Below are 25804 nucleotides of genomic sequence, written 5' to 3' on the forward strand. Positions count from 1 at the left end.
TACACAAAGAAGATAGAGCTGAATGATCCACTGATTTAAATAAATATGACATTTTGCATTTTTTTATATATGATAATGAAAAAGAAAAGAAAGAAAAAAAAGGTCAAGGGTTCAGATACCTACACGAGGCAGCCTCAAAAAAAAAAAAAACTTTAGAGCTTTTAGAAATTAAGCTCCGAGTTAATGAACCTGCTCTTTTTCCTTATCATGACTTGCTTTATTACAAAACTAAAGCAGAGCTCTCTGAAATGATGCTCTCTTTAACCCTGGGGAGATACACTGGGACCTGGATCTACCAGAGGGTCACTTGGTTATCTTTAACAGAAAGTAGCCTCCTCTGGGGCTCCTCAGAGGGCAGCCCAAGTGATACCCACAAGAAATGGTGAGTAACCTTTGGCGCCTCCTGTCCTGTCATACAGTGATAATGGCAGACAAGGATGTGTTCTATCACCTGGATGGCCGCAAAATCTGTGTCAGCGTTCAGTCACTGCCCATTACACATAAACGAACAGGAAGCTGTTGAAGGAGTCTGTGTTCCAGGAATACAAGTAGTACAGCCCAGGCTCCAGATAGTCAGGGGTGAGGAGGCAGGTAGGGACAGCTGGAGGATATATCCCTAAATTCTGTCATCATAAATAATATTCATGGCTAATTTGTACTTTCAGTGTTCACCAAGCTAGCTAGTTACAGGATGATTTCTCTAACAATTCATATGCATTTAAATGCTCTGTCTGGAAAAGTTTAATTGGATTTGAAATCTCTTTTCACTATCTAAAAAAATTCCAACATTATATTTTTCAGTGAAGAAAAGGCAAAAGCTGTTTTTAATAAAGTTTTGAAACTGATTTCAACTTTCATAAAAATTGTTGCGATCCCGTTGCCGGTCCCGGTCCGGTACAGGCGCGACACTGAGGGTTGCGATCCGTTGCCGGACACGAAAAAAGACAAAAAGGAAAAAAAAAAAAAGAAAAAAAAATTGTTCTACAGAATTTAATTTTTTTATTACATACTTGTGAATAACGTTTCTCATTAATAATGACTATCAAGAATTTAAAGGATCAGCATTTAAAAGTCTTGATTGGGATTTGCATACAGCCATTCCACAGGGGAAAAATATCCTGATATTAAAAGCGATATGCTTATAAATACAAACTCAAGTTTTTTATTAAAACATTTGAAAAGATTCTATTTAGGATTATATGCAAATTCAATAGTTAATATCTTCCATATTTGCTATTCATTATTCTGATTATAGTATATAGTACTAGAAAACAAAATAAAAAGATCCCTGTACTGGACAGCCACCAAATAAATGAACAAATAAATAAGCTCAATGGTCAATCATTTCAAAGAATTTCTCATTAACAATACTATCAGTTTCATACCTCCACCCTCACTCTCTCAGATGTTATTGTCTTTGTCTACCGTTCCAATTGCCAATCCTATTTAAAACCTAGCATTTATACAAATTCCCACTCTCAGACTGCCAGGTCTTGCTTGGAAATGTAATCAAACTGAGATAAATAGGTGCACAGGCCTTTGATTGCTTATTATCTAAAGTCACCAGAGTTCAGATCTCAGTACCACCCAGCCACCAAAATAAATAATAAATAAATAAATAAATAAAGTCACTGGGGATGCATCCTTCTTTCTTAAAAATAGTAAAACTATCTGTTGTGGACTAAATTGTGTCTCCCCAAAGTTCATATATTGAAGCTCTAACCCCTGTCAAAGTGTTAAGGGCACACTTAGCTCCTGGCTGAGGCTTCCCAAAATTTGATATCAAACTCACAGTTCCAGCTGCCTGCCCCCAGACAAAAGCAAACCACTTAAGTCAAATGTTGGTGAAAATGCAAGTCAACTTTCACTCAGGAAGACCTGAAGAGAGATGTTAGGCTAACCCATCTTTCCTGCAAACCTGAAGGAGAATGGCTAGGCTAAAGCCATCTCCAAGACTCAGGTTTACTGAGAGGTTTTTTAAGAGTGAGATGAGGGAACAGAACATAGGACATGAAAGGCAGAAGAGAAGGAAACATGAGCTACGAGGGGTCTATGTCTATGAGGCAGGTACACGGTCTCTCCAAGGCCTCATCTGGTTTCTGTTCTCATGTTCACTGCTATCTCGGGACCCTGCAAGATTTTGATCTGCGCTGGAGCAGAATCAACTTTTCTGCATAGTTTCGCTTCACAGAGCTCTGGTTGACTTGGCTGGTGCCCAAGGTCAGCTTCCAGTCATTTGGCCTTGATCACTTCTCAAAACTCTGAAAGTCTCAGAGAAAGAACTGTTAGATTTGCAAAGTACTAATTACCTTCTCAGCCTTGTTCTCCTATTTAGCAAGCAAGATAAAAATTCAGGGGTGGGAAGAAAGAGTGGAGAGGAAAAAACTGTCCTTTTTACCTCCCCCACCCCCCACCCACAGCCCAGGTGGTTTTAGTTTCCAACATGGCTTCAGTCCTGCTCACGTCAACAAAAGGACAGAATTACAACAAATTTAAAGATCTCAGTTGTCTTTATTGTGATTCTAGATTCAGGCAGTACATCATTCCATAAAACAGAATAAGTGTTCTAATGAGCTGAGCAAAAGAGGTTAACTTTATAGATAGAAAAAGAAGAGGGGAGCTGAAGAAAGCAGAAACAAAGAACAAAAAGCAGATTGGTCATTTTTAAGCTGCTTTCCTTGGAAGGTGAGGACAGGGAGACAGAAAATAGAAAAACAACTGATTATTTAACATCAGGTTACTTCAGGTTACTTCTTCATGTAAAGATTAAAGTCGAGGGAACTTTATTATCATGCCTATTGAAGATTTAAACTGGCCTCTTTGAGAAATTGGCTATCATCTCTCTCTCTTGATTTCTGGGAAGGTCCAACAACAACTTAGTTTAGGTTTGGTGGAACTTTAGCCAGGGCGACTCCATTTTGATTTGTTAGTCTGGTCTGTTGGGGCCTGGTACAGGAACTTAGTCCAAAACAATGGCCTCCAATAATACTTATTTAACACCCTCAATGTGACTATATTTGGAGATAGGGCCTTTAGGGGGGTAATTAACGTTAAATGAGGTCATAAGGGTGGAACTCTATGCTGATAGGATGTAAATAGAGGAAGAGACACCAGCTATTCTCTCTGTTCTCACAGAAGGTCATGTGAAGACACAGGGAGAAGGCTGCAATCGGTGAACCAGAAGAAAGGCCTTATCAAAACCAAATTTGCCAGCACCTTGATCTTGGACTTACAGCCTCCAGAACCGTGAGGAAATAAATTCCTATTGTTTAAGCCACCCAGTCTGTGGTATTCTATTATGGTGCCCAAGCAGGCTAATACACCATTCTAGAGAAGCTCCACGCTTGGTCACTTGTTTTGTTATTGTTACCAAACCCAAGTCCAGCTGCCTGCCCCAAACAAGAACAAATGACCCAAAAGTTAAATAGTTGGTGTAATAGGAAGTCAGCTTTTATTCGGGAATACCAGTGACCTGAGGAGAGATGTTAGGCTAACCCATCTCTCCAGTAAACCTGAAGGGGAATGGCCAGACTGAAACCATCTCAAAGACAGATTTACTGAGGAATTTCTAAAAAGGTAGTAGAAGAAATGGAATGTGGGAAATGAAAAGCAGAAGGGACAGGGACATGTAAAAGGACAAGAGCAAATTCTCACAGTCTCCTTCTGGCTTCTGTTCTTGTCCTTGAATTATATTAGGGTCCTCCTTCAGGATAGAATCAGCATAGTTTTATCGATGTCATCTTTGGTTTCTCAAAGTCTGGATAGTACACGTTTCATGGCAAATTTGCAGTTCCAGGCTAACTGAAAAACAACTTTACATTTATGCAAATAATGTCATCTTGCCCTGTTACCAAGGTTCAAAATATTAAATAACCATGGGAAAAGAGGAAACTCAGAGAAACTCATGCATGCTAAAAAAAATCTGTCCTTTTTTTTTTTTTTTTTTTTCTAGAGCTCATGGGGGTTTAGGTCCCAACATGGTTTCAGTCCTGCTCACTCCAATACTCTGTCTGATTACATCTTCTCTCCTTTATTTGCCTCTTAAGGAAAAAAAAAAAAAAAAAAAGCCTCACAAATCCTTCCGTCTGTAGCCTTCCAACCATCCCCTTCCCATCAAAAGTCCTGTTTCTGTTTCTCCCACTGACTTGTTCTGAAAGAAAGTGAGCCAAAATGCCGGGTACTGTTCAAGCTTTATTAAAGGAAAAGAACCTGCCAGGCTGCGCTCAAAACAGAGGCCAGCACCAGGCCTGGGGGTGGGAGAGCTTAGACAGACTGTAAGGATGGCTGACATAACCGGGGAGAGGTTTAGTGCTGGTGTGGAGGAGTTTTTATTTCTCAGAAATCATGAGTCTTCTCATAAGGGAAAAGCTGGAGGCCATTTTGTGCTGGGTGTGTGTAAAATGGCACTGGTCACATCCAGAACCTGTCACGTTCCCTTCTCTCTGGCATCAAGTCACATTAGGATACTAAATTATTAGTGAAACATTTGTTTGGTAGACAGGAAATCAAAGTGAAGACTGATGCATAGTCTTGAGGAAATTTTCACTCAGACAGTAATGAGATCTAAAGAATTCTCCTTGCTCTTCCACAAAGTCAGCTCTGTAGTAATGAAAACAGTTCTTCCTTCCAGGTTCATTGTCACTCTCCTTTTGAGCCTGCTGGACTGAAAGGACTAGATTCCTGGACTTCGGCCTCCCTTTCCTGGGTTCTCTGCTCACTATCATCATCTGTTAATTAATTTCCATCTACAGATAAGTAATGCAATTATGAACTGGTAATTTCTCCATTTATTCTAGTATATTAAGTTGCAATTTAATTATTTTACAGCTGTTTAGTTTCTAATATGATTAGTTTATGCCTGGAGACCCTTATCTATACTTACTTTCTCCATTTCCTCATTTTCCAGTTATTCCTCAATTCCACAGAAATTGCTCTTCTCATAATCTGCATGTTGCAAGATTTGGTGTCTATTTTATATCCTTGTCTTATTGAACTTTTCAGCAGCAGTAGCACAATTACCCACCACACTGTACAGTACCTTCTTCTTTTTTTTTTTTTTAGCAAAAGAAAAGCATACAAATTTACTTAACATAAGTTTTACATACAAGGAATATAAGAGAGCCTTCATAAGGAAATGAAGACCCAGTGAAACAGGTAAGCTTGTGTATTTTTATGCTTAGGTTTGGTGAACAGGAGAGTCATGGGGAAGTGTGATTGGACAAAGAGGGTGTGATCTAATGGTAATAAACTGAGGGAACTTAGCAAGGCCTCTTTGTTCAGATTCTTCTCTGTGTCCTTGTGTCTGTAGAAATAAGGACATTCCTTTCTTCTGGATGTAGGGAGGGCACTTCTGGAATGAGGGTCTTATGACCTGCTTCAGGGGAGAAGGGCAGGAGGAATGTAATAGTGACCTTCCTGTTTCTGCAGGTTTCTCAGATGTCAAGATGTCATGTCTTGGAGTAGTGTGTCCTGAACCCCATCAAGGTAGACAGTTTACAACATCCTTAATATAGTTTCCAATTTGATCTGATGTGATCCTTTTTTAAAATTTATTTATTTATTTATCTGTCCTTTTCTTAGTGACCTTTTCAGCAGCAGTAGCACAATTACCCACCACCACTGTGCAGTACCTTCTTTAAACAGTCTCCTCACTAGGCACCCATTATACTACACTATGTCTGTCTAGTGGCACCTTCTCAGACTCCTTTTCTGTTCCTTGTTCTCTACAAAATCTCTTACTGTTGCAGCACTTCCAGATCTGTCCAAGACCTTCTTCTTTTCTATATCTACACTCTCTCCCTTGGTGATCTTAACCACTCCCCTACCTTTAAATGCTATCAATATGTTAATGTCTCATGAATGCATATCTCCTGCCTAGTCTTTTCTCCAGGTAGCCAGGTCCACATACTCAGTGTTCACTTCATACATACACACTTGGATATCTAGCAAGTATATCAAATTACTTGTCCAAGCGAATTCTTGATTTCTCCCACTAATCTTTTCTTTCCAAGTTTTCCACAGATCAGTAATATACATCCATTCATTCATTTGTTCAAGCCAGAAACTAAAGAGTTATCCTTGATCCTTCTCTTTCTTTCCTCCTTCCATTCATCAAGTCCTTTAGCTGCTAGTTCCACAGAATATCTCAAATCCACCCTCTTCTCCATCCCCACTGCCAGCACCTTAGTCCAAGTGCCATTGTCTTGTCAGGATTATTAAAAGTGGCTCCTAACTAGTTTCCTTGCCTTCACTCTTTCCCTCTTCCAAGCAATAATCCAAGCAAAAATCCATTCTCCAAGCAATAATCAGATTGATTTTTGAAAAACAAAAAGCAGATAGTATCACGTCTTGAATAAAAATCTTTCTATTGTCAAAATTAAGACCAAACTCCTTGCCCTGGCCTGGCTCACGCCGCCTTTCCTGCCTCTTTTTGTACTGATTTCCCTCACTGCCATATTTCATTTGGTTCCCCTCCTAAGCTGCAGTGTCTTTTTACTTGCTGACAACAATGGCTGTAAAACTATTCTGCCAGTTCTTACCTTGGCCAGCTCATTCCTACCCTTCAGGTTTCAGCTTATATGACCTCCTAACAGAAAAGTTCCCTTATGATTCAAAAGTCTTCCTCCCTCTTCTTTGCCTTTTCTGTTATACTCTGTCTTACCCTGTCTATTCCCTTCATAATACTTACCACAATCTACAACTAACATGTTTCACTGTTTGTTCATAAGTCTTCCCCAATAAGAACAGGGACATTATATCTTGTCACTCTATATCCCTAGTCCCTATCACAGTGTGTGTCATTCAATAAATACTTGTTGAGTAAAGGAATAGATGAATAAATGTGAATAAATGCTATACTAAGCCCACACCTTAGTACCTGATAAATTTGGAAATTCTTAAATCTCATTCTTGCATTCACTGAGTTCAAAGAGAGCAGTTTCTACAGGTGGCTAATTTGTATTCATTGCCTATACGTTCCTCAAAATTTCACTCTCAGAGAGTAACTGATCTTACGTATTTCCTCTTCCACCACGTGTATATGCACGCGTATATACACTGAGTAGAACCAAGAAGGCATTTGTTGCTAAATTTATAGTTCAAAAGCAGATCCCATTACCCTTTGGATCTGGTTTATTTTCTGGATCTCCTTCAAAACATCTACTTTTATCATTTTTATATTGATTTTATTTGTTCCACTTTTTATATGTTTTGGTACCTTAGGCCACCACAATTTCTTTTATAATGCTGTAGTCTGATCAACTGCTTATCAAACCATTTTGTCTTCATCCTGGGCATAGAGATAGTGTGCTAGTCATCTGTGATGTTCGCTAAATATTCCTGACTCGCTGCCTTACACACACATGGTTGGTGGCTTTCCCTTGTCCCCGTTGATTTGAAGCATAGCCATACAGCTTGCAATGGCCACTGAAAGGGGAGAGGCAGATGTCATTATTGGGTAGGTGTTTCAAAAGTCACATTTCCTTCCTACTGCTGCAGTGACTATATGGGGGTGACCAACCCCCCAAATTTTCCCAGGATTGAAGGTGTTCCTGGGACACAGAATTTTTAGTCTTAGCAACAGGGCAGTCAGTCCCAGGCAAACTGCCCTGGTTGGACTGAGACAAATGGGGGTTCCTAAGGTTGCAGGTTTTCTAGTGGTAAATCTGGAAAAGATCCAGGCAAGCCAGAATGATTTGGCTCACACTATGATTTTGCAAGAGAGTATTTAGATGAAACCTCCATTAGGCTTGAGTCCAGAGTGAATATGATGAACAGAAATTCTCATTCAACCCACATTAAGCATGTAGTGCAAAAGAAAAATAAATTTTAGTTGAGTAAGCCATTGAGATTCAGCAGCTTTCAATTCTGCATCATAATCTGGCCTATTCTGAGAAATGCAGAAACTGGTACTTATCAGGGAGGTGCGGCCATGACAACAAGACTCAACATATGTGGCACTGGGTCTAGGCAACAGGTGATGAGGAGACTCTTCTCAGAGGCTGAAAACATGGTTTTCCAACACTATGTATGACAAAACATTTTATAGTTTTGCCACCTGAAGTAATTTATTTGGTTTTTTTGTTTGTTTGTTTTTTGTGACTGGTAAGAGGATTGTAACCCTTGGTTGGCTTGGTGTCGACCGCACCATGCTCAGCCAGTGAGCACACCGGCCATCCCTATATAGGATCCAAACCCGCAGCCTTGGCGCTCCCAGCGCCACACTCTCCCGAGTGAGACACAGGGTCGGCTCTCACCTGGAGTAATTTAGATGGAAGATGATACACCTAACGAACTTGTGGCCCTAAAGGAAAAGGTGGAAAAGAGAAATTTAGTAGCATGTTCTGGTTGCTGTGTTGCTTACATTCAATGAGGTATTACAAGAAAATGAGGAGTTCATAAAAATAATTGGCTGGTAGAAGCAGCAACACACAGTTTAGAGAGAATACCTGAATTCAGTGGTTTGTATGGCTGGAAGAAAAAACACTCCTCAAACCCAAGTAGTAAAAGATAAAACAAGGAAGAACTTTGAGCAAGAAAGAATGACCAAAACTCACCCTCTGGAAGAGATCAAACCTAAAGGTTTGCAAATAAGTTGAGATGACCCCCCACACACACACATACACACACCCCTCCCCAGCACATTTCCACAGCAATATAAATCACCAGAAAACAATGAAATCTGTGGTAGAGAGGAAGGATTATATTTCCTCCTCTGTAAGGTGTAAGGCCTGGGATTTTAGCACAGTGGTCAAGTGTTTGTGTTCTGAAGTTACCCTGCCTGGTTTTATATCCCAGTTTGGCAATCTGTGTCCTGTGTAACCATAGATGAGTTACTTAATGTCAATACTCCAGTTTTCTCATCTGCTAAAATAGAGATAAAAGTAGCCCAAAGGCAATGAAAAGAGTGAGCTACAGTTAAAGCAAAGTTAAGCCATTCCTATCACGGTCATAAATTTGTAAAGCCAGATTATTTTACTAATGGCTTTAGGACTCAAAATAGCTGACACCTCTTCATGGGCTGCCTCAACAAGCATAGCTACAAGTAGAAAGCATCTTGCCAGAGAAGAGGCATGGTATGGTGGGAATAGAATGGACTTGGGAGCTATGTAGATTTGGATCCAAATGCCTGCCCTTATAAGCTAATAGTAAGACTTTGAATCATTTATTCAACCAGCCTCCCTGAACCTTATTTTTCCTATATTGAAATGAGAAAAACAATGGCAACCCAATGGTACTAATATGAGGATAAAAAGTGAGATAACCCATGTAAATAGCCTAGCACATTGAAACCTTCTCTCTCCTCCCTATGCATTACCAAAGCAAGAGCAAAATTAATCCTCCTAATTCCTTAAGCTTCATTTTTTATCCCTGGAAGTTTGATTATTCAATGTTTCCCCATGTTCTTTGCTTTCTAAACATTTCTTTCCTAATACAATATTTCATTAGGTTTGTGCTTTTAAGAAGCAATATACATTAGCTAAAATGTCAGTCTGTTTTCTTTCCAGTGAACTAATTCTCACTGCATTCTAATAAATAAGTAGCAATGCATTTTTTGCACTTATTTATGATCTGCGATCATGTCTACATATTGATGCACCAGCAAATACCATATTAAGTGTCTTCTCCTGCTAACATTTATTTGAAGTCAGAATTATACTTATTTGAAACTCGAGTTCAAAACTAGAATTAAAATTATTTTTTGTACCAAAGCTGGCCAGTAATATGATTTATTTTATTTGTATGTTTCTGAACCTGAAAATTAATAAAAGGCATCTAGTTCTTATTTTTCCATGGCATAACGTATTCTCCTTATCCATTAGGTCCTTTGTTTCATTTGCCTGTGGTAAGGAAACTAAAGAAAGAGGACATTTCATGCTCATAGTCATTTTGCTTCTATATGAAAAACAAGTCTATAAATTTATTCATGACTGTTAGGCACTGTGGGAGCCTAGTTTAAAAAAGAGGGAATGTATCACCACATTATAATGATAAACTATAAATGTCTGTATATATATTATCTCTCTAGAGTAATTCAAATTAATAGCTTCCATCTAGAAACATCATATGATGTGTCTACATGGTAAACAACTGTCAGTAATTAGGATTTCTTCAACAGCTATTTTATTGATGTTTTATATATGATCTCTTAGGTGCTTATAAAAACCATTTTACTACATTTTATTTTCATTTTAATAACCTATAAGTACTTGAGTTTCCACTTCTAAATATTCATTCAAAATTCAGCTACTATCTACAAATTAAACTGTACTATCACTGAAAAAATGTCTATGCATCCAAGCCTTGGCAATCACATTAAGTTCTATATATTCAATCAGTGAATGCTAGTGGACCTGTTACGTACCAGACACTGTCAGGCCCTGAAGATACAATGATGAGCAAAACAGACATAGAGCCTGTTCTCATGCACATGCAGAAAACTTAAGTGCTGCACTCACGGTGTGTGTAATGTGAAGTAGGATTTACACATAAAGTTTTTGTAGCCATCAGAAATAGTAAATCCATGACTATGTGTTTGGAGAAAAAGGAGAAAAAGAGTTTGCAGATTGGCAGGAAGTCACACTCTGGATTTTAAATAAAGAAATAGAACTAGAAACAGATAATGTAACACCCCCCAAAACAAAAACAAATTCATAAAATATTACTCAGTTCACATATCTTCCTCTCCCCACTCACAACCCCACTTTTTCACAGCACTTACAGAATTTCTGGGTTGAAAGTGAGTTGAGGGGCCGGCCCGTGGCTCACTTGGGAGAGTGTGTTGCTGATAGCACGAAGGCCACGGGTTCGGATCCCTACACGCGGATGGCCAGTTGCTCACTGGGTAGAGCGTGGTGCTGAAAGTGTGTTGAAAGTGGCCATCATTTTTCTCTCACCCCTGGCCATTTGTTTGGAGATAAGTGTTTTTCTGACAGAGTATTTCTTCTAGACCTTACTCATCAGCTGAACTATACATAACACGTCAGCATGCTTATTCAGATGCACCATTTGTTTCTGATGGAAATGTTTTCTTAGTGAAACATATAAAAAGATTGTATCATATTCTGAAAAATGGTCATTTGAGTTGGGGTTGAATATCCAGAAAATATACCAGAATGGCATAATATTAACATATTCAAAAATAGTTTAAATAAATTTCAAGATTATAGATTCACGAGAAAAATCAGGAATTCTTGGAGATTGAAATCATAGAAGACAACTAGTCTTCCCACAAAAAGGCAGTATTTGTGAATGAATCCAAGACTAATTAGACCATTGGTGCAGCTAAGCATAGCCAGTCTTGTAATATGAGGCAAAACACACATACACACTCAATACAAAACAATGAAGTTAAGGCACAAATGAAGAAAACAATCACTCACTGACTACTCATTTTCAGGCACTTTTGTCATTTATTGATTCTATTGGAAAATGATTACTGGGTGTCTAGGTTAAACAAAATATATTGAAATGCAGTATGCACCCAGAGCAATAAGAAAATAAGGAGTAAGGTACTATAGAAACTAGGGAAAGAAACTTTCAAGGAAAAAGAAAAGAGCTCTACAGTACAAATGGGGCAGAGATCGTGAGTAAGACAGGAACCAAAAAATTGATGATGACCATTAGATTTATCAGTAAGGAAACCAATAGTGACCTCAGGGAGAGCAGTATCAGCAAGGTGACAAGGGCCATGAGTTGAAAAGTAAATGTGTAGCAAGGAAGTGGAAAAGAAAATACAGGCAACTCTCTCAAGTTTTGCATATACTAATTCACTCAATATGTCTACCACAAATCTGTGAGATAGGTATCATTGTACAGATGTTCAGAGTGAGTCTCAAATCTAAGTAAAGTGGCCATATCAGACATCTCTAGTGTGCCACTTCAAATTCCCTCAGCTTCATCTCTTATTCCAGCCTCTGCTGTGGCAACCAGTTCCAGGCATGCTTCAACCAGCTTCGTACATGTGCAACCTGACAGCATCTTCTGCATCTCACCTTGGGCAGATGCTAAGAACCCCTCACTTCTCTGACCTTAGGAGATGCCTGAGGGAGTCCACTTGGCACTCACACATGCACAACTCAGACGTGCAGGGGAATAATGCCTGCGAGACCATCTTTGTCCAAAGGTGGCAGGAGGAGCCAGGGGATAAATATTTCCACCTCCTTTATTCTCTAGGCAGAGAGTTCTGTGACACATTTCGTAAGGCTTCACAGAAGTCTTACAGCATTAAGCGCCAGTCACTCACAGTGATAGACAACACAACAACCCATCCTTGTATTGTCTTGTCTTCCCTATTACACTGCCCCTCTTCGTCCCTCCTGATCCCAAATGAACTACCTTGCCCACAAGCCTTTGTCTCAGGCTCTGTTTTCTAGAGAGCTCTAAATGAGATACTGTCAAGGATAAGCACCTAATGAGTGACTACACAGGGACTCAAACCAAGGTTTATATGATTCTGTATTAGTCCGTTTCTGTTGCTTTTAGCAAAATACACAGAACTGGGTGATTTATAAGAAAACAAAATTTATTGCTTACAGTTTCTGAGGCTGGGAAGTCCAAAGTCCAGGGAACACATCTAGTGAGGGTCTTTGGTGGTAGCTTTACAGCAATGCAAGGGTTTCACATGGCAGAAAATGGTGGATCAGAAAGAGGAATAGCTTTTCTTGAACTTTCCTTTTAAAGCCCTCAGGACCATGCCCATGACCACCATTTTTATGTCATTCACTAGGCATGGTCCTACAATCTAATCACCTCTTCAAGGCCCTACCTTTCAATTACCATAATAGGATTTCTCACTCTCCTAACAGTCACAGTGGGGATCAAGCCACTAATACATAAAACTTGGGGGACACAATCCATATCAGACTCAAAGCCCCATGCTTTTTTTCCTACATGATTTAAAATTTTTCATTAAGAAAATTACTTTAGTTTTTGCTCAATTTTTTTTAAAAAACATCTTACTGCAGTGTTGATAACACCAAGGTTCACATCCTTGTACCAGCCAACCTCCAAAATAAAACAAAAATGTACTAGAGAGCAGCAGCTTTCATATTTATGTAAAAATCTAAAACCATCTTGGAGACATAATTTTGCTCAGCTCCATGGGAGATCATTTGTATTATGACCTATGTGTGAAGGTCCCTCGGAAGTTGTTTGACATAAGGACCCTGTCCCATTTCTGTTCCCCTCCCTAATTACTCACTTCCTACCGTCCAGCTGCCTAAGGTCATTAAAAAAAAAAAAAAAGCAAGAAAAGTAAATACTAGGAAATAGCTTAATTACAGTGTTACTTATTTAGCTTACATTTTACTATGAAATATAAGAAGAAAATAAAACTTTTTTTATTTGGGTATACCCAGTGGTATGCTAAAACCAACCCACACTAGCTTCTGTGAGCTAATTATTCTTCTGTTTTCCCAACCTGTGGTCAATACTGCCAGGATGGCTCCTTGAAACGTACTACCATAGCTACACTAGTTTTTTATTGTTTCTATTACAAATTACTGCAAACTTAGCAGCTTAAAACAACACAAATTTATTATCCTGCAGTTCTGTAGGTTAGAAGCCTGTCGCCGGTCTCATTGAGCTGAATTCTTTTTTGGAAGCTCCAGAGGAATCCATTCTAATAGCTTTTCCAGTGTCTGGAGACTGCTCACATTCCTAGGCTCAAGGTCCACTTTCTCTGCCTTCAGAGCCAGCAATACTGGATTTCTTTGAGCATGCTTCCATAGCCACACTTCCCTCTTTCTTCCTCAGCTTCCCTCTTCCACTTTTAAGGACTCTTCTTATTACGCTGGGCCCACCTCGATAATCCAGGATAATCTCTCTATTTTAAGGTCAGCTGATTAACACCAGTAATTTCATCTGCAACTTTACTTCTCCTTTGCCATGTAACCTAATATATTCTCAGTTTCCAGGGATTAGAACAGGAACATCTTTGGAAAAAGACCAATCACAGTGGGAATATTTAACTTCACAGAAATTGACAAATACTACAAATCAGGATTTTTCTCCCCTGGAGAGCTGGACTTTTCTTCCCTGGAGAGCTGTGTTTACCAACACACCATTGCCTATAAGTACTTATGAGAGAACATCAGACAAATCCCTTATTAGAATTATAGGATTAAGGCAAGTTAATAGGATTCTTCTAACAAAATTACTTTGTAATTTAAAATGTTTAAACATAGTATATAACAAGGAAGGATAAGTGATTCTTTGGCCAGTTTAAAACAAATAAATTTGCAATATATATTCGCTTAGGATGGAGGTCTGAAAATCTTGAGTAGCATTAACTCCTTTCTTTTTCTGGTTAGGAATAAACAGAAAAAAGATTTATAGAGTATACAAACTGCTGCCTCTTAAGATGAAAAAACAATGGCAGGGAAAGAGATCTGAGATAAATTTTTCCAGACGCTATTTGTTATTCACATACAATCAAAGAATTCTTTCAATATCAGGCCCGGATTAACTCAGTATCATTTTCAACCTAGGAGAGATGACCTGCAAGTCAAGATTTTAATTCACTGCGTCATAATGCAAATCAGAGAGAGAGGAACATTATTACAGCATACTATATGGACAGGCATCGCTTTAGCAAACCTAGGGAGAAATGTAAATCACACCACTTCTCAGACTTACAGTTGTGGTATATACGGTGGTCATCTTGCCTACATGTTGAAATTAATATTTGCAACAAAAGATAACTTAATCAAATGTTGATAGTTGGATGGCTTTTTCCAAATAGTCTTTTTCTTTCCTTTAAGCTTTATAAAATATAGCTTTTAGATGTTTCCCATTAAAGTTTCTGAAAGAAAGAGGAGAAGAAATGTATTTCAGGGCTTATAATTAGAATGTCTAATACTTAAGTAATGCTTATTCTGCAAAGAAATACACTAAGCCCCATATACATGATCTCATTTAATTCTAAAGACAATCTTATAAGATAGGTCTAGAGGGTTCAGGGCATGAATTCTGAAATCAAATTGCTTGGATTCACGTCCTGGCTTCACCATTTCCTAGTCATGTTTGACTTTGGGCATATTTTTATTTCTTTAAAAAAAGAAAGGAATAAGAAGAGTATTTGCCTTACTTACAAAGTTGTAATTAGTAGTAAATAAAATAGTACATGTAAAGAGCTTAGTGTAGTGTCTGGCTCAAAAAATATTATCTATTATTGTTACTAATTTCATCCTGATAAAAGAGATGCCCTCTTATAATCCTTTCTCTTGTCATTTTTTTCTCTGCCTTCTACATAACCAAGAAAAATGAAGATTTCCTTCCAAGATGAATTCTACTAACCACCCTAGAAGAAAGGGACAAACTATTACAATGGTAAATATTAAAATGTATATGAAAATACATTTTATAAATATGTATATGAAATATACATAATTATTTGATTTAACCTGTTTTGCTCAATAGCAACTGTTATTTGTTAGAACAATGAGGTTTCTTAATGCCATACTTGAACATTTTTGAGAACAAGGTTACAGAATAGTATTCTAATATATCCTCCAAGCCACTACAAGAAAGCCTCCTATAAATAAAAATGATGTTATTTTACAAATAATTTTGCTTTGGATGTGCATTGCTTTTACAATTGAAAAGAAAAGGAAAAATGGGAACAAAAAAGAAATGGAGTCTTTGGCAATGATGACTATGGTATTGTGGCACCTAAGGGACTTTCTTTTTCTTTTTTTTAAATTTATTTGGATGCAGGGGGTATGGCCCTTGACCTCGGTGTTATCATCACCAAGCTCTCTTTTTTTTTAAAATACAAGGAAGACTCTTTGGTTTCATTTGTGCCTATATGTGTTTTCTTTAATTCATATTCATCTTGATTGAAATATTGTGAAATAAGAAAATAAATAGCCTTCAAAATCCAGGATAGGAGATGCTGTTTTAGTGCAAACATAATGCTCTACTTGGAAATAAAGAAACATCTATTTAAAAATCATCAACAGGGGGTGGCAGTAGGAGAATGCAGCTCTGAGTCCTTTTGCAAAAAGTCTTCCTCCATCTCTAATTCCGAATCACCACCCCTGGTCAAGAATCATTTGCAGCCACTTGAGACTAGACACTATGTTCTAGACACCTGACGAACTGGCCCCTTCTTTATTCAACAAATATTTATTAAACACCAATTGTGTGCTAGGTACCATCTTAGGTGTCCAAGACACATCAATAAAAACAGACAAAAAGATTTGTCCTCATGGAGCTTACATTTTAGTGGGGGGGAGATATTTTTAAACAAACTAAGTAAGCAAGTTACATTAAAAGGTAATAAGTACTGAGGTGAAAATAAAGAAATGGAGGGAGATAAAAAGTGAAGAGAGTGAGATAGGATATGTCAAAGGACAAAATATTTAGTTAAAGATCTCAATTAGGTTTATTGCTGTTCTAGAATCGGGCAACATGCCATTCCATAAGATAGAGTAGGTGTTCCAGTGAGCTAAGCAGAGGAGGGTGGTTTTATAGACAGCGAAAGCTGAAGAAAGAAGAAATAAAGAACAAAAACTGAGTTGGTGATTTCAAAATTACTTTCCTTGTAAGGTGGGGACAGGGGAAGAACAATAGAAAAATAACTGATTATTTAACATCAGGTTACTTCAGGTTATTCTTTTTGTGTAAGGATTAAAGCAAGGGAAACTTCAAGTCTATTGAAGATATAAACTGGCCTGTTTGGGAAATTGGCTGTCACTCTGTCCTGATTTCTCAGAAGGTCAGACGACAACTTAGTTTAGATTTGGTGATGTGGAACTTAGCAGGAGTTTTCTAAAGAAAACTCCATTTTGATTTTTAGTCTGGACTTTTGCAGTCTAGTGCAGGAACTCAATCCAAAACAATGGCCTGCTATAATTTTTATTTAAGAGTTGTGAAATTTTGGATAAGGAAGTCCTCAAGGAAAAAGTGACACTAGAGCAAAGACTAGAAAAAAAGAGTGTGAGCCATGCCAATATTTGGAGAAGAGAATTCCAAACAGAGTGAAGGACAAATGCAAAGCCCTGATGTGGGAACATGCTTCTGTGTGGAGTATCAAAGAAGCCCTCTCGGTGGAAATGTGCGAGCAAAGTGGAGTAGTAGAAAGTGGAGATAAAAAGTTATTGGTAGCAGGTAAGGTGGCAGATTTTGTTTAGGAACTTAGCTTTCATTGAGTACAATGAGAAAATATTGGTGGGTGTTGAGCAGAGAATGTCATATCCTGATTTATATATCAGATCACTCTGGCTGCTGTGTTGAGAATATTTCGTACACAGGGAGATCAGCTGAGAGCTTATTCATCCAGGTTAGATGATGGTGGTTTAAGACCAAGGTGATAGTGCAGGATTGTGTTGAAAATACACATTCGAGGTATATTTTGAAGGTGGAACATACATGAGTTGATATATTGGATATGGCGCATGAAAAAAGATTTAATGAAGACTGCAAGGTTTTTGGCCTGAATCACTGCGAGGATGGTGTTCCTATTAACTGTTATGATTGAAGACTATGGGTAAGGCATGTTTCGGGATGTGAAGACAGATTTTCACAAGTTCAGATTTGGACATGTTAAGTTTAAGATGTCTATTAGACATTCGCGTTGGAGAGATCAAGTGAATAAAGAGACAGATATATCTAAGTGTGTGTGCATGCGTATGCACACATACATGTATGAAAAAAGACCTTTCTGAAAAATTTCTGTGTGTGCATAAATATACATATATGTAGAAAAAGACCTTTCTGAAAAATTACTCCAGGCACCAAAGCATGGTATTTGAAGATGTGAGACTGGATGATGAGATTGCAGATAATGAAAAGATCCAGAGTTCCTCCTTTGGTGCACCCCACCCTTAGGTCAGGTAGACGAAAGGGCACCAGCAAGAGACTGAATAGAAAATCCAGTGATGTAGAAGGTAAACAAAGATAGTACAGTGTTCTAGAGACCAAGGGAAGTAGGCATTTCAAGGAGGAGCTATGTTGACTGTCAAGGTAGGTCAAAGTGAGTACTGAAATTTGACTTGAATTTTGAAAAAAGGAGGTCATTGATGACCTTAACAGAAGCATTTTTAGTGAAGTGGTAGGGGCAAAATCTGATCAGAATGGGCTTACAAATTTAGAAGAAGTGAAACAGTATAATTTTGCTTAGTTTTTTGTGTGCTTTGGGGTTTTTTTGTTGTTGTTTTTGAGTACCTACTGGGATGCATTTGTAAATTCTGAAAACTGCATCTTTTCAAATGTACATAAATGCTAACCCAAGACATCTGTATTTTGCCCCTTCCCTTTGTAACTTCATTAACATGAGGAATTGACAGTCTGTTTTCAATTATAAGAACTTAAAGCACAGTTCTAAAGAAAACCATTTAAGGAAAAAAAAAAAAAAAGAGCATGTTACCTTTCTTGGCAGCATTGACATCTAATGTATTCATAAATGACAATTTAGTTCTATTGCCATCAGTTTCTTAAATAGCAGTAATAGAACATAGTTTCTTCTTTAAGATATACCATATTTCATGCCAAATTTAACATTTATTCTCACATGGTAAAGTCCAAGAATAGACACTGAATACAAAGATTCTATTTTAAGAATCTTTAAGGATCCATGAAATTATCCTCAATACTAGAAAATGCCCTTACTAATTTCTCAATGGAGCATTTATTTGGAATTTCTTAATAAAATGTTTTTCAATTACTCGACTATTTATAACATCACTGTTTTTTAGACAGTTACAAAGTTAGATGTCAGTGATTTGTACCTAAGTGTCTAGAGGAGTAGTTCTCAACAGAGGTGGGAATTGGAAAAATTTTGTCCATCGAGGGACATTTGGTAATGTCTGGAGACATTTTTGTTCTTCACAGCCTGGAAGAATGGAAGGGAAGGAGTACTATTGGTCTGTAGTGAGAGAGGCCTAAAACGCATGCCAACAGTCCACTACAAGAAGTGTGTGGCTGAAACAGTCAACAGTGGCAAGGGTGAGAAATCCTGCTCTGAAATTGGAATTATTCAAGAGATACAGAAGCTGACAGTACAGAGTCAAGTAATTGAAATGCACTGTGCACACTCTAAACTTAAGACTACTTGGGTTCAAATCCACCATATGACTAGCTGAATGAATTGGAATAATTTAACTAATCCTAGTTTCTTCAAGTGTTTAAAAAAATTTTTTAAGTATTTGAGATAATCTATGCAATTCATGTTTAGTTCAGTTCCTAACATGTAAAATGTGCTTACTAACTTGTAAACATTTTACTAGATATTTATATATTAAAATTCAAAATTGTCTCACTAAATTCCACGAAAGTTACTATGATGTGATGACTTACACACATATACCCATATGAATATTTGATATAAGATATGGCTAATTCTTAATAGCCTCAATTAAAATGTTCTGCTCATTGGATCATTTGATTTGGCTAAAAGGTCTGAGCCATGTAACAAGTATCAATATATATATTTAACATTTCTCCACCTTAATTCCAATTCCATAGCCCATTTTTAAAAAGATAACTCTCTCACATTTTCCCCACCTTAAAACTGCTAATGTACTTCCTTGGCCTTTGAAAACCTGCCAAGACCCAGCACAGAAATCCTCAAGATCTATTGGCCCCCAGCTTCATGGTAAGAGTGATAAACTCAGATTCCTACTATAATCTTAGGAAAAGAGCAACTGATAATCTTGAAAAATCTTCAGCAAAGAAAATGCCAAGGTAAAAACCACTGTTAAAAACTGCACACACTTTGACATTAGCCAGCAAAAGAAATTCAGGTTTTCATTTTGCCAGTGTCACAGAGGCTCAAATATTCTTCCCAATCTACCTTTATATAACTTCCAGTTCTAGTTGTTAAATGTGCTCTAGTGAAGTTAACAATGGCTTACAGACAAAATGAAAGTGTTTTATTAAAGCAGCTTAAAGTCTGATTTTCAAATTATACAAATACATAGAAATTTAAGAAATTCTTTAAATTCTAAGTTTATTTCCTATATGCTAGCTGTAAAGTTCAGAGCAGATTTTCAGCATTAAACAGTGACACATATCAAGTTTCAGATATTTATTAATCAGTGTAATCTCTCAACAAAATACATCAATATGATTTCATGCATTTAGAGGAGAAACATTTCCTGGTAAGTGGAAAATTGTGCGGATGGCTTCTGGAAGACCTTCATTGTAAGCAGCTTTATAGTGAAACATTTCGTTTAGAAGTCTGGACCTTCTTTCTTCAGTTTGCTGTAATCCACATTCACTGAGTAGAACTTAGAAAACAAATAAGATATTTTAGACAATCTGTCAAATACATAAAGATGGTACAGAAGTTTTAGAATTCTTTTATTCAGTTTTCTGTAGTAACAATTACAGACACGAATCGTTAATTAAAAGTATTTAACAATGTGAAAATCATTCACACAAAAATACTATACTTAAAACACCAGTCCTTTAATGATGGTTTTAGTAAGGTTTTAAGAACATTCAATCCACCTCAAAAGAGCAGTGTTAGTACAGCCTATTAGTTAGAACCTATTAAAAAACTTCTATTTCAAAGTGAATTTAGAATTCCTTCTGAAAAAAAAAATTCCTTTTGATATATATTTCCAATTCTATAAGTTTTTACTTTATCTCCACTAAGTACATGGGAGAATCTCCAACAGAATAGAGAAATAGAGAATATCTATCCCTACTTGGTTAGAAGAGTGCTGTAATTAAGATGACAGAATCTTGCAGCCAAGAGAGGTTACTAATTTAAAGTAATACTTTGTTTTGTGGTTTATGTAACTTTTCAGACATAAACTAACTCTCCTCAATGGCTTTTCTATTTTTGTGTCTCTCTCACTTAGATGTTTCCTTAATTTCCCAACCCAGATTATATCAACATCAAACTGACATGTGACCACCACTGGTAATTGCTTTTAAATAATACTGCTTGAGCTGGTTAGTTAGCTCAGTTGCTTAGGAAGCAGTGTTGGCAACACCAAGGTCAAGGGTTCAAATCCCTGTACTGGCCACTGCCCCCACTCCCAAAATAAATAAATAAATAAATAATACCACATTTGTGCATGTTTAAAATTTCCAAAAATTTCCTTATACTCAAAACTAATTTTAGAAATAAATGTTACTGTGATTGTTCAAAATAAAAACTCCAATAACTTTTTAAAAAATGGTATGTATTTGAAACTGGTCTGGAATTTCTACTAAGGAAACATTAAGATTTGAACATAAATCCAAATAAGGTTATAATCTTGAGTTTACTCATTCTTGTGCCAAAGAAAACTGAAGAGCTTGTGCTATAATTACTTGAAGACTTTGTTATTTATCTCTAAAGGAACCAAAATTGCAGAATCATATCAGCAACTTTTTTCCGTATTTTTAATCAAGAAGTTCACAAATCTGTATCCATTATTTCTTTAAACACACCATAACTAATTTATCTCTAATTGAAAACTCTTTTCTGGGTGGGGTAGGGGGGCAGGGCAGCTGCCCTTGTTATTGACATTGTAAGGGTTTGTCTTTGCAAAATTTTTACACATAAGGAAGGGTTAAATGGCCTCAGTTCATGAAATCATTCTCTGGAAAGGTAGTTCCACAGACGACTCTCCAGAAAAGATGTTAAAAAGTTTATCTAGGAGTTTCACGGTAAAATTTAAGTTTCAACTGACTTTTACTTCTTTCTATTAATTCTGACCTAAAATATTTCAACCACACCAACAAGAAAAACAGCCAATGAAACCATCCAATAGATTAGTGGCATGGACCAGCAGCATCAGCATCATCTAAAACCTTGTAGGAAATGCAAATTCTCGGTCCCGAGAGCAGACCAACTGAATCAGAATTTCTGGGGGTGGAGCTGAAGAATCTGTGTTTTAACACGCTGTACATACAATGAAGTTGAGAACTACTGCACTAGCCTATCCAAAAACTAAGAAAATGGTAAATGATACCTATACTATCTTTTTATCTGTTCGTCAAATGTAACTGAAACATTATCTTAATTTCACATCCAAAGTCTAAAAACCTAGAAAAAGAACAATATGCCATTTTATTTTCACAGATCTAGCAGTTCTTCAAAATTCATTAGAATGCAATTTTACTTATATATCCAATTTCAAGAAAAACTACCCCATGATAAAATCTATTACAATACACTTTACAGTGATTTTGAAACAATTTTGTAGCTTACCTTGTACTGTTCATTGGGACCCAGCTTGTTCCAGGGTTCTGGGTTATTCTTTCTGTCCCAACTAAAAGAAATAAAACATTATAATTGTAATGGTAACTAAACACTACTTAGTTTCTTAAGAAGCTTATATTTTGCATAGATCAATCTCATTGTCTATTAAGTGGAGTATGTTATTTTCGTTACAGAGTTGAAACAGAGAGCATGTATAATAAGCAATCCCATGTAATCAGTTAGAAAAAGGGTAGAATACAGAACCTTTTGTGGCGGTAGTTCTTGTCCCTATCCCTGTCACAAGAGACTTTATACCTGGCTTTTTGAAAAGTTTTCTATTTCATCAATGAAGTGATATACAGAAGAGCGCATAGAACAACACTGAATCAATCCCTTCTTTGCCTATTGTTTTCCAACTGCAAAAAGAAACAATACTATTGAAAAGCAGGCAGAAAACATTTACGTGTACCAGGAACCATGATTTAGTATTCTATAAAAACAATTATTACTACATCAATCCTCAAAACATTACAAGATTTGTATTAGCAATTCTACTTTACCAATGAGAAAATGAGACTCAGAGAAATTAGGTACTTTCATAAGCTAGGAAAGTAAATAACAATAGCACAATGGGGATCTAAACTTACTGTATTAACTACAAAAGTCAGGTTCTTTCCACCACTTGATTTTACCAACCTAGAGAGACTATGGTTCCTAAACCAGCTTGATAAACCACTAAAATCTTAAACATTTTACGTATTTACCTGACATCTGGATTGAACAATGCCAGACGCAAGAGATACAGTGTTGCTCCACCACCTCCAGCTCCAATAAAAATGAAGAGGGGAATCAGCTAGAATCAAACACAAAAAACAAAGAATTAATAGCCATCTTCAAATACCTATATACTGATCAAAGAGGGGCTCCATAGTTTCTACACACTGATATCCAAGCCTTAAACTGCTATTTTGCTATCTTGTCTTAAAATCTGAATAGAGGTAGACCTTACATTGAGGTAAGATTTCTAATAGCGGTGTTCTAAAGAAATGGAATTTGCAAACGATGTTAAGATGATTCTGGTTCAAGTGTCTGATTTTTTAATAAGGAGCAATTTATATGTAAACTTTTAAATTTCCAAGAAAATGTATCAACTCTGTGTCACCTCTCCAATATTTATACATCACTCCCACTAAATTTCTGCTTCCTTTATCTTGAGGCTTGAAAAACAAGCTCTTTGCAAATTACTTAAGTGTGCCTCCATATAAATATATGAAAAAATCTCTGAAATAAGGAGTCTGAATAAGCAAACAGAAATATGTCTATTACAAATACTGGCTTCAGGCGTAATCTCTGAAAACACTGGTACCAGGTTTAAGAAAAAGATAAGACTGCGTGGAGTTTTAGGTCCACAACACGTTGCTATGTTGGGGGGAAATGCGATACAATAGAACTTAACAGCAATTAAATTCTGCAGTAGCGCTACCAAATTTCCCCAAATGCAAGACGTCCAGACAAAGAGAGGATTCCAAGACCACAGACCCCCCGTATTTGCCACAAGGCCTGGTGGTGCAATGCGGTGAGTACAAGATGCTCAAGAGGTGGCATAACAAACAGGGAACCTGACCTTTGCAGATCTCTAACCCACACAGCACACACCTAATCCCTCCTGGACCAACCAACCTGAAAGAGGACGTGGCCACCTGATTGTTCAGACATTCACTATTTTATTTTTCTCGCTGGGGTCTCTCACCTTCCTCCTGCCAACCCAAACCCCACAATGCACAGCGTATAAGGTCGCAGCTCAAGGGTCTAAGGCAACCAAGACGACAACACAAGGTCAGGCAGGGTATAGCCTCGACAGACGGTAAATGGCCGTGAAAGGAGGACGTTCTCAGAGGAGGCAGCCGCACCCCGAAATAAGACGGACAACGGAGGGCACTGGGAGAGGAGGTCACGAACTTACGCTCGGATGCTTCTTGGCCTGACCGATGATCTGGCGGAGCATGTTTGCGGCAGAGGTTTCCGGTCCGAAAGAACAAATCTGCCACACCAGAGATTGACTAGTCTCTCACCCGAAGCTGTGCGGACTTCCAAAGTCACACAGGACTTCCTACCTGAAGGACCCCTGGCTCGGAGGGCAGCCTGCGGCAAGAGGGCCCGGATGCGGCTGTCCTTAACAGTGCCTGCTTTGATCCAGCACCTAACCCGCGTCCGCCCTAACCTTGCCCCACCATAGCATTCCACTCCAAAGCGAAATATTCTTCATTCCTGTGGTTTGTATATTTCTCACAGCTAATGTCTTTGCCTCACACCAAACAGGCACTTTCCCGGGAGGCCACATGTTGAGGAATGGAGCTGACGGGCTGGCTGACAAGCCGCGCGCTCCGAATGTGGGGGCCTCTCGCTCGGCTTCTGAGAACCTGGGCCGCGCGCCGAGGCGCTGGGGACGCGCGTGTGGGGCGCGCGCCGGCCGGCCCTGACTGCCGCTGAGGGAACTGTGCGGCGCCTCTAGCTGCAGAGCGCCGGGCGCCGCGCTGGCGGGTCGGGTCTCTTGTCGCTTAAGGTCAGCGGCTGCGGTTTAAGAAGACTGCAGCTGCTTCCTGTCTTAGGCTGTCGCTTACAGGCAGAAGTTAAAAACTATAAATGACTCAGAGATGGCTAGAGTACCGTCGGTGTGATCTCTAAATCTTTAGGTCCTAGCCCTCGGTTGGATGTTCATCGCCACAAAGAACTTCTGTGACATGCCACCATCCCCTCTTCCTGGTCCCGAAATTGCATTCTTAAAATGTGTTCTCAATGGCCGTGTCTCTACATGTAATCTTTTCCGCTACCCCTATCCGATTTTCATTTATCTTTTTTTTTTTTTACCTGAATATCTTCCATGGGACAGGCTTTTTAGGGCGCTGGGAATACAAAGGACAATCCGAACCCCCTCCAACCTCATACGTAGCTTAAAGCACCAATCAAATGATCGAGAAAGTAATTGGAGCTAGGAAGATTAAGGGAAGGCTCTTCCGAAAAAGTAGCATTGGACGGGAAGGAGTAGACGCTTAACCAGGTGAAAACGGAGGATGCGGGTGGACAGAGCAGAGGTAGCACATATGCAGGTCTGAAGCGAGGGAGAATCTGAAGAGCTGAAGGAAGTCTGAGAAGGCTGGATCTTAGAGAGAGAGCAAGGTGAGGATCAGATCTGCTGGGCCAATGACCACTCACACACTGAGTTTTATGCTGCGAGCTTTGGGAAGTTCAGCAAGTACAAGATGCTGTGCTTTTAAACGATTACTTTGTGTATGAAGAATGGGTAGGAGGACATAAGCATGAAAGGGGAGACCCGCTAAGGGGCCGTGGCAGTAGTCCATGTGAGAGACGATGGTAGCTTGGACTGATGCAGGGAAAGTAATGATGAAAAAAGATTCCAGAGATATTTAGGAGGTGGCACCAAAGAAACTTGGTGGTTGGTTGAATATGAGGAAGTGCGGAGAGGGAGGAGTCAGGAATAATTTCAGAGGTTCAGTTTTTTTTTTTTTGTCTTTTTCCGTGTCCGGCAACGGATCGCAACCCTCAGTGTTGCCCCCTTACCGGACCAGGGACCGGCGACGGGATTGCAACCCTCCGCGTTGCTCCCGCGCCTCGCTCAGCCAGTGAGCTGGAACCGGTCTAATA

At 38.3% G+C, this 25804-nt stretch overlaps 1 protein-coding gene across 1 annotated transcript; it reads right to left on the reverse strand.

The window, feature by feature from the left end:
- Positions 1 to 20014: 20014 nt before the first annotated feature.
- Positions 20015 to 24277, reverse strand: NDUFA4 (NADH dehydrogenase (ubiquinone) 1 alpha subcomplex, 4, 9kDa). Its single transcript, XM_008574663.1, has 4 exons — positions 24105 to 24277; positions 22906 to 22994; positions 22151 to 22211; positions 20015 to 20231 (listed from the first exon to the last, which is right to left on the reverse strand). Exons 1-4 carry the CDS (start codon positions 24144 to 24146, stop codon positions 20175 to 20177), a joined length of 249 nt encoding a protein of 82 aa, XP_008572885.1. The 5' UTR covers positions 24147 to 24277; the 3' UTR covers positions 20015 to 20174.
- Positions 24278 to 25804: the final 1527 nt, after the last annotated feature.

The sequence above is a fragment of the Galeopterus variegatus genome, unplaced genomic scaffold (assembly GCF_000696425.1).
Source record: "Galeopterus variegatus unplaced genomic scaffold, G_variegatus-3.0.2 Scaffold1083, whole genome shotgun sequence".
In the NCBI taxonomy this organism is placed as follows: Eukaryota; Metazoa; Chordata; class Mammalia; order Dermoptera; family Cynocephalidae; genus Galeopterus; species Galeopterus variegatus.